At 33.0% G+C, this 15897-nt stretch overlaps 1 protein-coding gene across 1 annotated transcript in view; it reads left to right on the top strand.

The window, feature by feature from the left end:
* The first annotated feature begins 221 nt into the window (after positions 1-221).
* The window catches only part of LOC149796457 (pre-mRNA-processing factor 17-like), an 87140-nt gene continuing 71464 nt past the window's right edge, over positions 222-15897 (top strand). The window contains exon 1 of the mRNA XM_089961163.1: positions 222-398. Coding sequence (XP_089817289.1) covers positions 240-398 — 159 coding nt within the window. The 5' untranslated portion in view covers positions 222-239. The remainder of the gene's footprint in view (positions 399-15897) is intronic.

Here is a 15897-nt window from a genome sequence, read left to right as displayed (position 1 = left end):
AATTATCTAAACATCTAGATTATAATTATAGCAAACATATTCGCTATATTTTGCAAAAATATTTACGTTATTAATTTCAAAGATGCCCAATAAATATAATTAATATTTTTATTCCATTTCGCACAACGCTGTTCCATTTCGCCAAAATAGAAATCCACTAACTCCATTATATTACGCATTTAAGACCCTTCCCCACATTCGGCTGTTAGTAGTGATTTAATTTGGTGCGGAATTTCAAAATGGAGTCTCTCTTAGAGTATGGTAGCGATTCAGATGTTTCAGACGAAGAAAAGGAGCCCGTATCTACTGACCTCACGGCTCACTTAAAGCCTATTGATACATCAAACTCAATATCAAAGTCTATCGTTTTAAATATGACTCCACCCGTTCTGCATCTGGTAAGACTTGGGGTTATAACTACAGTTGTCGCTGTCAGCAGTTGTGACTGTTTGACTATAGAGGTCCTGGTAAACGCTGCTACGAACTACTAAGAGGCACTAAGTGCTAAAAATTGGGCACTAAGAACATAGTAAAGCATTAAATTACCCCCAAAACATAAATTGTACTACAATAAATCGATAAATATTTGTTAACACGGATCGTAAATGCTACGTATTTTGAGTATCAGGAAAGACAACCCTGTCAGTGTTGTGCCCTAGAAGTAAGTGAATGCTTACTATTCTGTGATTATAAGATAATTATTAACCATAATCGTCATCATTATCATCATCAAAAACAATATCATCATCACCACCAATAGCAACAGCAGTAGTAAAACAACATGTTACAATGTTGTAAATGACTGTCATAGGAGCCTACTGTATGTTAGTCCTACAATGTAAGACAGCATGTTGGTTTTGTTTTAGCGCTATGTCTTACTATCATAAGAGCCTATTATATGTCTGGTTTTAAAGTACACAATTATTCATCATCAACAACTCTGCTATTTAACATCTACAAGAAGATAATGGAGCCTACATTTTCTTTATAAGTATACATTATTTGCTTGATGTTTATAGAGACACTTAGAATCACTTAAAAGTATATTTTGGTACTGTGAACTTTTTAAAATACTTTAGTGAACTTAAAAGCATGGATAGTAATTGCAATTTACAATTTACTATTCTTGTAATATTATTTAATGTAACATTATACCAGTTTCACAATATACCATAATATTAATGTTAGCAGTTGTAAAATCATGAATCTATCTTTTGTGCCTTGAAAACCGAGTTCTCATTGTTTCATCATGTACATGTATAGCAATGCCAGTCTAACACGGACAAGATGACAGCTTACCTGGAAATCTGATGAAACTATTGACCAAGTGTAGAATTTTCATTGAAGCATCAATACATGTCATCTAATGGCAACAATTTTTATATTGTAAAAGCTAATAACATTATCTATAATGGGCATGTTTTCTTTTTATATTCGACTCTATATTAATAGAATTATTACTTTATAATCATTAAAAGTAACAGATTTCACGTGTCATTGAAAATAAGTGCTGATCGTGCCACGGTTGTGTGATACCTCTCTTCTTTGTTACAAAATGTGGGTTATTAAAACTTCATGAATATTCATAAAATTTTCAATTCAATCAGAGGAGATGTAAACAATTCGGTCAGTGGTTGTAGCACATTCCAATGATATTCCTACACAAAGAAATAATCCCTCAGACTTTATGCAGATTTGACCAAAAGTTTGGCAATTTAAGTAAATACATCATATATCATCAAAATCAGCATATTCCAAGCGTTATTTTGCTAGCAAATTTATATATCAACACATTTATAAACCAACCGCAACGAGCATTGAATTTGTAAAATATTTGAATCTCCTGTGTCAACATTGTCCACCATATTTTAATTTTCTAACAGCTGATAACGATGTTAACTTTTCCACAACTGATGTTCCAAAACTAAACTTATTATTAATTTCATACAAATTGGTTGCCAGATGAACATGCTAAGATGATTTTTTAAAATAGTTTTTATTGTATTAAGGCTTGTTGTCCAGTTTAGACAGTATACAGTGACAAAATGTAGATTTTCATCCACTATAAATAGGCTCAAATTGTCAATGCTGTAAATATCTGAACTGACATATGGTCATGGGTTTTAAAATATGTTAGCCTTATATTCATTATGTTATTACATTGGTTTAAATTTGGTAATGGGATGTTGTCTGATGAAATAATGAAAATAACAACGCATCACTATTAGACAAATGTAAAGTTTCGGTATGACAATTTTTTTTCTACTTTTGACGAGCATAGTAAAGTAACTACATGCACACTTAAAGTAGGTTCTTAAATTCCCAATGCATTGATAAAATTAGATTAATAATGTTTTCAAAATACAAAACAAAAAAATACAAAGTCTGAAAGTGATAAATTATTTTGCAGGTATATGATATTGAAATGTTAGTTCTAAGTGAAAGATGGCAGCATTCCCTGGTCCTTTCTGCAAGGAGCTAAATATAACATCACAGGATTTAGAAGATGAAACCAACTTGAATCCTATTCATGAAATTAGGTCTAACAACATTGTTTCAATGACAATTATGAATAAACATTGCATTTTTTGGTTTTGTGAAGTTGTAAAGCATACATATAAACTATTGCTATTGTGATACATTTGTATTAATTTAAATGTCATAAAAGTTGTGAAATGTTTATATGCTTTTCATTTATAAATGAAAATGTTGAAGTTGGACAAGGGATTTAATGAGAGCAATGAATTCAGCAGGAAAATTGCAATCAGAGTATCAGATTTCATAATAATATCTCAACAAAAAAGAAAGTTATAACAATTTTTATGGAAGGAATATTTTACTTTGGTTTCATGACTGCCACATACATGTAATCTGAATATATTTATATAAGACACAAATTCTATAAATTTTAAAATATTTTGGAACTTAAAAGCTGCATAACTTTTCTTCTAATAGAGATATTTAAAAAAATTAAACTATCTTGGAATGCTGTTAAACAGATCTGTATGAAGAAATCAAGTGTTTGCAGCTATTTCAATATAAGAAATGACTGGCGTTGCTAACATGTATTTGTAATGGTGCTTTCAGTCCAGAAGTGACATTCTTTTCTTACTTAAAAGGATGGTCTATAAAACACATTCATGTATATGATCCAACATATTGCACTGTCTCTTGAGTAAAAGAAAAATGACCTGTTCAAATACTGATTGCAGTAAAACCTGTTACGAGTGACCTCTGCTATGAGCTACCACCTGTCATTTCCAACCATAATCGTAATGATGATCAATTTTATTATATAAATGCTCTTTTGTGAGCGACTGATACTGGATACTTTGTTAGTTCATTCATCACTCTGTATTATCTGCTAGCAATATAAAAGGTTTCCTTTATTTGAAAATACTTAATAAGAAAATTGGTTTCCAAAAGTGCTATGGAAATTTAATATTAACTACTTTGGTGGCCAGAGTGGTTAGAGTATCTGCCATGGATGTGTGAGGTACGGGTTCGAACAGTACTAGCAGTGCCTCACTTGGTGCTCAGCATTTTGAGGTTAGTTTTAGGACTGGTGATGTCATGATAATGTGACTGGGTGGGATATCATGCTACATGTCTGCAACATGATGCCCCAGTGCTAGACATCACTGTAAACTGCCACACGGTGGACATAGTAGCGATTTGACTGAATAATCATTAAAGCTATGTTAAAAATTCAAATCACTCAGACACAACACACATTCTTGTAAAACTTACAAGACTGTGACATCTTTATTTTAACAAATTTCTGGTGATAAAGATCTGTTTTACTATGCATTTTATATATAAATGCCTTACTATGCATTTTGTATATAAATGCCCTTACTATGCATTTTATAAATAAATGCCCTTACTATGCATTTTATATATAAATGCCCTTACTATGCATTTTATATATAAATGCTCTTACTATGCATTTTATATATAAATGCCCTTACTATGCATTTTATAAATAAATGCCCTTACTATGCATTTTATATATAAATGCTCTTACTATGCATTTTATATATAAATGCCCTTACTATGCATTTTATATATAAATGCACTTACTATGCATTTTATATATAAATGCCCTTGCTATGCATTTTATATATAAATGCCCTTACTGTGCATTTTATATATAAATGCCCTTACTATGCATTTTATATATAAATGCCCTTTATTGATTGTGCTTGCTTTCCAAAAAACAATGTATCTTTCTATAATTAGTTTGTACATGATGCTATTTTGTAAAGTACCATATCATAGTTTTGTGGTCTGAAATATTCCATATTATATGAAATTTGCCAAGTACACATGTATGAAAATGTCCTCGGTTTTTATGTACAATTTTATGGTTACATTATTAAAATGCTTTCCTTTTGTACATATCACATGAATGAGGTGTGCACATAAATGTCCTCATTTTGCATGTTCCACTTCATTGTGGTGTGTATGAAAATGATCCCAATTTGTATGTACCAATTCAAGTTTGTGTGAATGAAAAAGTCAGTGTTTTGTATTTAACACTGCATAAACTGTATGTGTGGAAAAGTCCCAGCATTGCATGTAACACATTTAGAAAACAAGTATGAAACTATTTGCATTTTGTATATCCACATTGCTTGTTTGAAACTTTCCTTATTTTCTATGTCCAAGGATATATGTTTGAAAATTTCAACTATCATCATATTCCACATCAAGGATGTTTAAAGGAAAATGTCCCGGTTTCGTATTTATCACGATATGATTGTGTTTATCGTAATGTTATCATTTAGCATATAAAACGCAGTTTGCAGGAAGTGTCTCCATTCCTTATGCACTATGTCAAATTTGTGTTCATAAAAATGTTCTCACTTGGTATGAGCATCTTTAAATGTTGTTTATGAAAAGCCCCTGATATTTAAAAAAAATGCAACGGTTGTGTATGTAACAAAATTATACTTTTTATGCACCACCTCAAAGTTTGTGTCTCAAAATGTCTCTCACTTTTGTATTAACCACATTTGCGTTATTGAGGTTGTCAGTTTATAAGTGTCCTTAGTATTTGTATTTTAAAATGCCCATAAGCTGCATGGATGAGAATGTCACTTTCAGTTCTAAATGAAAGTATTGGCCATGTGTATGATAATAATCACAATCATTATTTTTTTAAAAATGTCAAAACTTGGCATAGGAATCCATAAAAATTTTGCATAGGTGCAGACATTGTTTGCATGTCGACATACCGAAAATGCAGTTCTTTGTATTAAAATTTTCTCATTCAGTATAAACCTTTAAAGGTTGTATGTATGAAATGATCCAGGCCACCCACCATAACTTTCACCCGAGTATGAACCCTAATAAAACATTTGAATGAACAGATCATTAAGCGAGTCTGTATCTGAAATACATGTTTCTTCTTGTTTACTTCTGTTTCATACCTGAAATTCATTTTTTATTTTTATTTTTCTTTAATTTTTGTTGGTGTATTTTTTTTATTTGTATTACCCCCCCCCCATTTTAAACGAGGTATAGACAGAGTTGCCTTTCTTGATGCTCAAAATATGTTTGTATCTGTTATGGTCCATGTTATTGATTAATTTTAGTAACATTTATGTTTTCTCAGATAATTTAATTTTGGGCCATTTTAAGATCAGCCTGCGGGCAGCAGGTTGGACAGCACTGCTTTAATGCTTTACAATGTTGTTAGTGCCCAATTTCTAGCATGTAGAGCCTCTTAGTGCTTCTTTGCAGTTCTTAGTGGAAATTACCAAGACCAGGCTATAGTACAAGTCACATAGCTCATGTACATATTCTAAGTCACTTTTTGCTGCTATGGGTATCATTTTGAAGAATTTGATTACACCTACCTTTGAATGGCATTTATCCACTTTATTTCACATCTTGTCCTTCAAATTTCAATGAAGATTATTGAATAAATTGGAGGCATTTATATAACTTTGTATATGTCTTGTGTATGGTATGTCATGTCTTTTATTTCATTTGTAAACACTACCTATTTTTTCCATACAGATATGTGATTTCATACATCTAAAAGACCAGAAACAATTCAGATTTATTTTAGTTCAGTTTTACATCATGCTAAATTATCATTTTGGAGTAATGTCATATGTACTAAAATAATTTTTAAATTTATCTCAGTAAATGCGTTTATATGACCCATATGACTTGCACTATATTCGTACAATGTAAGTCTTTTCACATGTTATTTATCTTTTGGTGCTGTCTTACTTCCCCATTAACGACTGACATCGGAACGAGTGTCCATACTTTTGAGAGTATCTCACATACTTGGCAGCAAATATTGAAGCTTTTCCATAAATTAAAGTTATGTTGATTTATTCAGACTTGACTTACTGTGATGTGATTTTTCAGTAAACACAAATTCTCACACAAGTAAATGGGTCTGTTTTCAAGTTCCATTGACCTATATTTCACTTGGTTGGAATGCGATGGAAGCAGGGAATGCCAAAATTGGTTAAAAGGATGATAAATATCTTTAATGAAGTGAAGCTATCTAAATACATTCTTCAGTACTAGTATATTTTTATTCATTTTGTTAAAGAAATATTCTTCATCCTAACCTGATTTCATCATTCCCAGCTTCCATCACATTCCAACCAGCCAAATGGGACATGAAAATGTGTCTATTAGCTATCAGATTTTGATTCCATCAGGATAAAGAAAGCAAATTAAGAATAATCAATTAGATTTAAATTTTTGGAAGACTGTCGATATGAGTTACCAAGTGTTAGATATTTCTGAAAATGTTACCTCTCATTCTTCTGTCAGGCAACCCGGGAACATGCTACACAAGGCGTAACACCAAAACAGAAACATCATGTGATATAAGTGTTAGGAGCACTATGTAGGACATATCACATGATATTTAATTTTTTGGTGTTACATCTTACAGCCCAAGTAATGGCGTTTTGTGATGCTTACTGAAATCAGAACGAGTGTCCAAATTTTCAAGAATATCTCTCACACTTGGCAGCACATATTGAAGCTTTTCCACAGCTTAAAGTTCATTTATCCAGACGAGACTTATTCTGCTGTCTTTTTTTGGAATAAATTCAAATTCTCACACCAGCAAATGGATGAGTTTTCAAGTTCCATTGACCTATATTTCAGTTGCTTGGAATGCCGGATTACTAAAATTGGTTAAAAGGATAATAAATATCTTGAACGAAACAAAGCTATCTAAAAACATTTTCTTCAATATTATTATATTTTTTGTTTCGTTAAAGAAACATTCATCAACCTAATCCAATCTCAGCATTCCCGGCTTTCATCACATTTCAACCAGCTGAATGGAATATGAAAATGTGTCCCATTGCTACTTTCAGATTTTGATTCCAACCAGATAAAGACAGCAAAGTAAGTATATCAATTAGATTTAAATTTGTGGAAGAGTGTCGATGTGGGCTACCAGGTGTGTGCAATATTCCTGAAAATGTTACCCCATGTTTTCCTGATAGTCTACTTGGGAACACACTACTGAAGGCCATATTTTAGGCAGTAAGACGTAGCACCAAAACAATAATGTGATACTTCTTACATTGTATGACTTGGGTGGGTATATGAATACTACTCATTTCTCACAACTGACTCATCAGCCTTAAATGTGCTATAGAAAAATAACCTACAAGGGATGACACTTTTCTCCCTTCTCACACGACCTATTTAGGAGTCTGCTATATTTCAAGCCACATTACACATCTGTAATAAATTTGGTACCAATATTAAGATAGGCATTTAACATTGCAAGCCTATCCGAAGTTTGGCTTACTGTCATACCTTTAAGGAATGCCAGACCATTTTCCCATGCTACTGCCTTCCATAGCTTTCACCAAGCCTGCTGAATATGCAAGAGCAAGGCACTAAATGGAATTGTGCCCTTTCATTGGTCACTGAAAAGGACATATTGCATCAAGTGATAACCTGATTTTCAGTTTACCATTAAGGGGCAGTGTCCGTTGCTTTCACAGATGTCACAATTGTCTGTGTAAATACCCACAATGCAGTGCATGTGATCTTGAAAGATTACTTCCAGAATGAGCTTTTGGGATGCATTAACGGTTACAAATTTAAAATTTCATAGCATGTGTATCATGCCAAATCTTTTATGTACCAGTACTTTTTATGAAAGCAAGTGCTTGTACCAAAGACAGCTGACAAGCTAATTTTACTTAGAAATGGGCAAAAATGCATCCCGTTTCAAATAGTACTTTGTAGATAGAACAAATAAGGACAAAAACAACACATCGACAACTCCTTGGGAACTGGTCATGAGACTCAAATATTGGATGAAAAGTTAATACGAGTTAGCATGGGGATGCTTGTCACACAAGTTAAGAAAATACATTTTTTTATTAAAAAAACAGGTATCATTGATGTTACAACAAAAAAGTGGCAGATGGTCCTTCGACCCTTGCAAGGAAAAGAAAACATATCCCCACATCAGGGAGCTTATACAGAAAGCCTTCATCTGTTGACTTGAATGAAAGCAGCGTATGAGGAGAAGAGAACTAAAGGAAGATGATCCCAGGAGAATTTGTAGAAACCTGGCGCCTCAAGAACCACCATCAACTCTAGTTTTGGTTATGTAAAATATTTAACAGTGTCTGATATATGAAGGTGTCTGCTAAGGCAGGTTACACTTTATATAATATCCTATAAATATCAGTAGTTGAAAACAATGTAAAATGCTGTATCTGCAATTGCTGAAAACTTTTTATATTGATTATTTATTACCTTCTTGCCCCCCATTGTTTATAGGCAGAAATAGACTGGTGTGGGAAAAAAATGTGAATGAAAGCATTATTGTTTGATGCAATAATATGTGCAGTTACAACAAAACAAAGAATAAAGTCAACTGTGTTCATTTATATACAAATTTGTATATGCAAGAACATGTTTAAGTTGATGCAAACCTAGAGAGGATGAAACCAGTGTATTCTCCAAAAGCATCTGGATATTTCTCAGGTATCTGCCGGAAACAGCAAGAGGGAATTAAATGTCTCGGTCCAGACCCCACCCTTCCATGCTGCCATAATATGAACTGCATATAGACGCTCGCTCATCAAGTCAGCTTCATCATTGAGGACAAGAACATTCTGTCTGTACATCCTGGTAACTGCAGCCTTATCAAGGATTAGAACTTGAAAATCATGAAAAATTATTCCAATTTGTAATATGCAATTTCAAAATTGTAAACAAACATATATTTTAAAAGTAATAGGCACATGCACTTGCTCAATTTTATTCCTCTTCCATCAGCAAATTTTTCTGTAAAGAAAACACTTGGATCAAAACTGCAAACAGTTTTTATTTTGACATGAGCACCATCACATCTAGAACTGATATTAAGTGTAGTTTGTGTTAAGGTGGACAGCTCAAAGTTTTTGGAAAGCATTTCTAGAAGTCAGAGACTCCTGCACTGCGATCAAAATAGGAATGACTGATTGCAGATGAAGATAACATTTACACAAGAATTTTATCCTTGCATCATCATCAGCTTAGATTTGTTTAGCATAGTGAGGTACCCACATTGAAACAAGGTAACGAAAGGACTATACTCGATGAGGGTCAGTTGTAATTAAAAAGTCGTTATCATTTGCATGTCTGTTTTTGGGCAGCTTACAGTTTTAAAATTCATTCACAATGGTTGCAAAGAAATAATCTAATCATTAGTCTCATTTGGTAAGCAGTCTCGCTAAAAGTCTTGAAACTTATGTTACATAAACTCTTAAGCATGTTAAGAATAATGCATAAAGTGACAGTACACATTCTAAACAAAACTTGATATATTCATTATCTGCAAAAGTGACTTTTGCTGGTAATGAACAGAGCTGTTTCTCACAACACTGATTCCATGTTTGTGGGCATCTCCCTACATTTTCTACACACCATTCTGTTAATCCTGTATTGGAAGATGGGTGATAACCACCATACTGCCTTGAACCTGGCTCCAGTACATTAAAGACAAGGTGAGGTGGAACTGCAACATCTGTATGACCAGTTCCTTCAGCTAGTCTGGCTCCACACTTACGATCTCCTGGAATTTGTTTAAACGATTAAGCATACTGAATCCCTGTTTGCATGTGGTACAAAAAGCTTGAAAGCTATAATCATGATACCATGGAAGTTTCAGCATTTGCAACAATCATGTATTTACATCAATTATCAATCTTCGCAAGTCCACCTTGGAAATAGAAGTCACTGCAAATGTTGTATTGTAGAAGTAACTACCAAAGTTTTTATTCTGTGTGTAAAAAATGGATGCAGTATTTTGATTTTATCGGTACAAAGTGCAAGTTACACATTCATAGTCAGCGGCTACACATATCCTGTATACAGAAAGAGGTTTTCTGTAATGTAACTAACATTACCTGTCAAGTTATTCATACCTTTTGTGATACATATTTTATACGTAAAACTTGTAAGCTTTGACAATAAAGGAATACATGAAAGTTATTGAAAGAATTAAAGAAGTTTCAAAATTGCCATTGCATCAGGTGAAATTTTTACTACAGAAATCATTTGCAGTAATCACCAGTTCAGAGGTGGCCAAATTTAATGCCAAGCAGACTGGGCAGTTAAACTTCTTTCCCAAAATATTAGATCAAATATGAAAAGAAAAGTATGTTCCTTGCAAGCCTTCATGTCAGTCTAAATTCTGGACAAATAAAACATTTTAAGCTACTTAAGCTCTTATGTTTATTAGAAAAACACCTTAAGACATGCATCACATTTAAAACAGAAGAATAAAAGTGTAGTCATTATTTTAGAAGACTTAAATTGATATATGAATTTTGTACAGGTCTAATTTTTTTTATAAAACTGAAATCTAGTCAGGTCTAATCGCTGAACTCTAAAGTAAGATTAAATAGACTTTTTGTTACCAATTTGTATTTTTTTAAAAAATAAAAATTTTAAATTTATTACTAAAATCGGAAAAAGGGCAAGTCAACCATAACAATATTAAATATTTGTATATTTGGCTATTTATCATTTTGATTACCACAGGAATTTAAAATTGCACCACAAGCATTTATTTACATCACTCTTGTATTTTGCTACATATGGTTGCTTGAACTCCTAAACCAATACCCTTATATCATTAAGTACAGTGACTGACAAAGACAAAATAGATAATAATAATAATAATAATTACTTTATTTAAAGAGGGTAACACAATTTCTAATGTCAACTGGAATACTATACCAGATCAAATTTCCAGAGTATTGAAAACTTTTTTTGAATAATTCCTTATTTGGTTTTGGAATTTTGTACAGTTTGGTTTTCGAAATCCAATTCAGTTTTTAATAGGTAATATTTTTAACTTACCAGTTCAATTTTCCTTGCTTTATTTCTGGATTAATATTAGCCTGAATGCTATTGTTTGAGATGTGCTAGCTTTGTTATGTTTATATCATTTGAATTACCCCATGCCTTATTACATTAGTCTATATAGGGTTATATGTAACTGTTATAAATAGTTTTCTGCACCTTTCAGGTAGAAAATGTCTTATCCTACTGAGAAGCCATAAACTTGAATTAACTTTTTTACTGATGTGTTTGATATGTTCAGTCCATGATAGGTTATTGTCTGCCAAAACAGCAAGTATTCTATCATGAAGGACCATTTGCAAATTGTTATCTTTCCATGTCAGACATAGTTCATCGCTATCAAGATTTGTTCTTTTTTGCCATGTTGAGATAAGTAATATTTTAGTTTTACCAGTATTTACCACCATGCCATTGCATGTGCACCAGTTAATCCAGTTTGTTTAGGGCATCCTGCAAAGAAATTTCTAGTTCATGCTTTGTGTTTTGGATGTCTGACAATGTTGTGTCAACTACTATGAGATCTGTAGATGATATTGAGTCCCTTACTGAAAAATGGTAGGTCATTAATAAATAATAGAAATAGTAATGGACCTAGAACTGAACCTTGTGGTACTCCTTGTCTAATTGTTCCAGGTTCAGACAGAACATTATTTATATAAACATGTTGTGTTCTTTCATGTAAGTATGAAGTAAACCATTTAACTGTGCTTTCATCACATTGGTAAATTTTCAGTTTCTTCAGAAGGATTTCATAATCCACCCTGTTGAAAACTTTCCTGAAATCTACAAATACAGATCCTATTATCAGACCTTGATCAAGTGCTCGAAGCCATTTATCAGTTATGGAGATCAAGGCAGTCTCACATGAATGTTTCTGTCTAAAGCCTAATTGATTATGGTGTAACAGTAAATGTTTGGTTAAATGACATGAATGAGTCATCAACATATTTTTCAATCAATTTTGACATGTTTGGTAGCATTGAAATTGGCTGGTGCTTATCAGCATCATTCTTAGAACCAGATTTGTGCATAGGCATTAACTTTTGCAATTTTCCATATTTTGGGGACAGATGAGGCAGAAGTTTTAATGAGTGGTGCACCAATCTGATCAAGTCAGTAGCTTTCTTGGTAATAAGTTTACTGAGACATTTTTTAACAAAATTTTTTGATACTGGTGGGATAGAGAAACAAACCTCCTTTGGGATTTTGCTGCTGCTGAACTGTTTCAGTTCATTAAAGTTATTTTCTATCATTGGTTCTTCTAACTTAGTGGTAATGTTGGTTAAAAAATCATTAAAAACATTTGCAGTGTCAGTGTCATCAGTGACTTTGTTGTCATTAACCAGAAGTGAGTGAATTTTATTTGTCTGATCTTTGTGTGTTCCTCCAGTGAGTTTATTGAAGACTTTCCAAATGGAGTTTGTGTTGCTCTTTTTGTTTTCTAGCATCGACTGATAAGTTTTTTCAGCTTTTGTAATCATACTTGTTATTTTATTTCTCCATACCTTATATTGTGCATGGTTTCCCATAGCCTTCAATTGGTCACATGTCTTCATAGCATCTAGGATTTCAGTAGTAATCCAATTAGGTTGGATTTCATACTTTACTCGATGTACTTTCAGTGGTGCATGCTTAGAGACTGCATCAATAAATAAGTCAGTCCATACCCTCAGAGTTTCATCTATGTCATAAAAATTTTGGATTATATTCCATGAAACTTTAATAGGTTATCGAGAAATTGTTCTTAACTAAACTTTTGGAACGATCTATAAGTGATAGTTTTGTGTATTTTTCCTATTTCCTTTTGTATTTAGTTTCATAACAATCACAAGAAAAAGCGTGTTATTAAAGTTTGTTGTTGACTTGATTGTAAAATGAGGATTAAGTGAATAAACATCCCAGTTCCCTAACGCCGCTCCCCCCCCTCATAGTTTTCTCGATGTCAAAGCGATTTTTTTTCAATTTTTTTAGGTCCTTTGGTCGTGCTTCTTGTATAGTGCGGTCTATGTTTTTGGACCACGTGCGCGAGTTATCAAGGGAGAGGTGTATATAAAGTGGCCATATAATGAGGTGGCCTTCATTTTCTCCGGTATCTGTGCATGGTCTTCCTTTATCAAATGGTATTGGGGTGGGGTGGTGAGTAGCAACAAAATGTAAAGCAGTTTAAACATACATTGTTTGGTAAAAAGTTGTACAAAACACTACTGACTTGTAGATATTAGAGTCTTTGCCAAGTACCAAATATTTTTCAGTGTGTATCGATACTTGTTTTGCAAGATATAAATAAACAATTACGCTCATTCTTGTCTGCCTTGTTTGAGCAACGTGTAGAGCTTGGCCCGCTCAATTTTCAGGCTGCACAGCATGTCCTTCTCCTCTGGTTTTTGTTCCACGCCTCGTCCTTCCTCTCCTTCTCCCTCTTAAAGGTTGCTCTGGACTTGAGCTTGAAACTGATTTGAGTCTGGGTAATAAAACAAAGTTTCTACATCTGAGCTTATCATTCGGTGTGTATCTTCTCTATTACAATTGCTACTGTGGTCCATTGTCTCTCTAATGAATTTTAATATGTAACAGTATTTCATAATTTGACAACTAATGCATTCTTGATTACTTATCAAACTTATAGGAATATAGTACTAATTGAGAATCAAAAATTAGTACATGCGAGGTTGTGATTTGATGGAAGTTTTCTGGGCTGGATCAGATCAAGTGTTGGGGGATCCAAAATTTAAAAAGGGCCCCTACTTTCCTTGAATTGGCACCAAAACAAAGTTTATGTGTCTATTTACTCAGCGTGCATAGTACAGAATAAACATCCACAAAAATAAAACGGTGGTCAAACTTCAAGTGAAAGTGACTGTACGTTTGTGTGTGTGTGTACTTGTTTATGATCTGGACCTGAGTTTTGGACCTGGGTTCCATACTCCAGTCGCAGATTTTAATAAAACTCTTATTGAAAACCTTGTGTGTGTGTAAAGTATTAACTTGGAGAAGCAGAACACAAATTCTTCTCTGCTTTGTTTAAAATGCCAGAAAGGCAAGTGTTAGGGGTCCACTGGTGACAGTCTGGTTAGAATTTATTAATTGATTAATGAAATTACTAAGTTCTGAGCATGTTTAAATATCCAAAATGCTTTTGTTTGTAAAATTGAGGGGGGGTAAATACTAAACAATAAATCAAGTATCTGCCAGTTTTGGCAATACTGTACTAAGCATGTCTATTTAAATCATTCTTGTACCACACAAAAAACTATTTAAATATAACTGTAAAAGTAGTTCTACATAAATTTCAATGTTTCCTCTCAAAATTAAAAGTAGAAAGGAAAAGGATAAGGAGAAATGAACAAGATGAGAAGATCATACTTACCGTTGTTGACATTTTGCACAGTCTCGTAGTGTGCTTGTGTTTTACTTCATCAACTTCAGTGTTTAAAATTTGGCATATAATTATGCAAATTTTGGTCGCCGGAATTATGTGTTATTCTTTTGGGATTTGCCGATCACTGCAGAGTGGAGTTTCAAGATGGAGACGATAGATTCCTTACTCTATGTATGAAGATTTCAGAGAGCTTGTATTTCATAATGAGAACCTCTATGTACCTGATATGACCTCAGAATTGCCTTTTAAATAGTATTTAATCTGTTGATATACAAAAACGTCCCAACATTTTTGTAAGAAAATTCACCTTCAGCTACACTACTGTGCCTTTAAAGATGTTGTTTCATCTTCACTGTATTAAAATAAATCATTAATGGAACATGATTTTATGTCAAATGTCAAAACTGAGTATTCTTGAAATGCTTTTAGAAATCTGAAATTATATATTAATGATTTGATTTTTAATGTGAATTATAATCAAATGACTGATTTCAGCCTATGATAACTAAAAGTCATTCTGTGTTTCTACTAGTTTGTGTATGCATTTGTTTATGCATGATTTAGTGATGGATCTAATTGTAGATGAAACAATAACAAAGATGGTTACAGATGTCAGTGTTATTTTTGTGAAGAAAAAAAAGGAAAAAGTCACGAATTCAGTCTCAAGCAATTGACATACCTAACAGAATATGATGTATAAGGATATCCTTACACACAAAATGAGATATGCCTTCATAATTTTCTGGGATAAACACTGTTGTTAGTTGCCATTTTGTGTGGCTAGGGAATCAAAGTGGCCGACATGGAAGTGCACACATTTGATGATGTCACATGAAAACAAAGGGTTCCATCCAGTGTGTTGTATGATCTGCATTCCTTTAAGGTAAACCAAACGTTGGATAGGCATACAATGTCAAATGCCTGAGCATGACATCGGTACCAAATTTATTTTCCTACACAAAATGTACCTTGAAAAATCAACTTTGATTCTTAAATAGGTCATGCAAGAAAGGAGAGAAGTGTTCTCCCTTGTAGCTTTTTATAGTATATGCATGTCTGATAGGTAAATTATAAACAACAATATGAGTCCCTATGCTGTTACCAACATAGTAGTAGTCTTACTCCAGAAGGTATCATGATAACAATTG

The sequence above is a fragment of the Sinohyriopsis cumingii genome, chromosome 6 (assembly GCF_028554795.1).
Source record: "Sinohyriopsis cumingii isolate HCF-2022 chromosome 6, ASM2855479v2, whole genome shotgun sequence".
In the NCBI taxonomy this organism is placed as follows: Eukaryota; Metazoa; Mollusca; class Bivalvia; order Unionida; family Unionidae; genus Sinohyriopsis; species Sinohyriopsis cumingii.
Note: the sequence above shows the minus strand (reverse complement) of the source record. Positions and strands in the feature narration are given on the sequence as shown.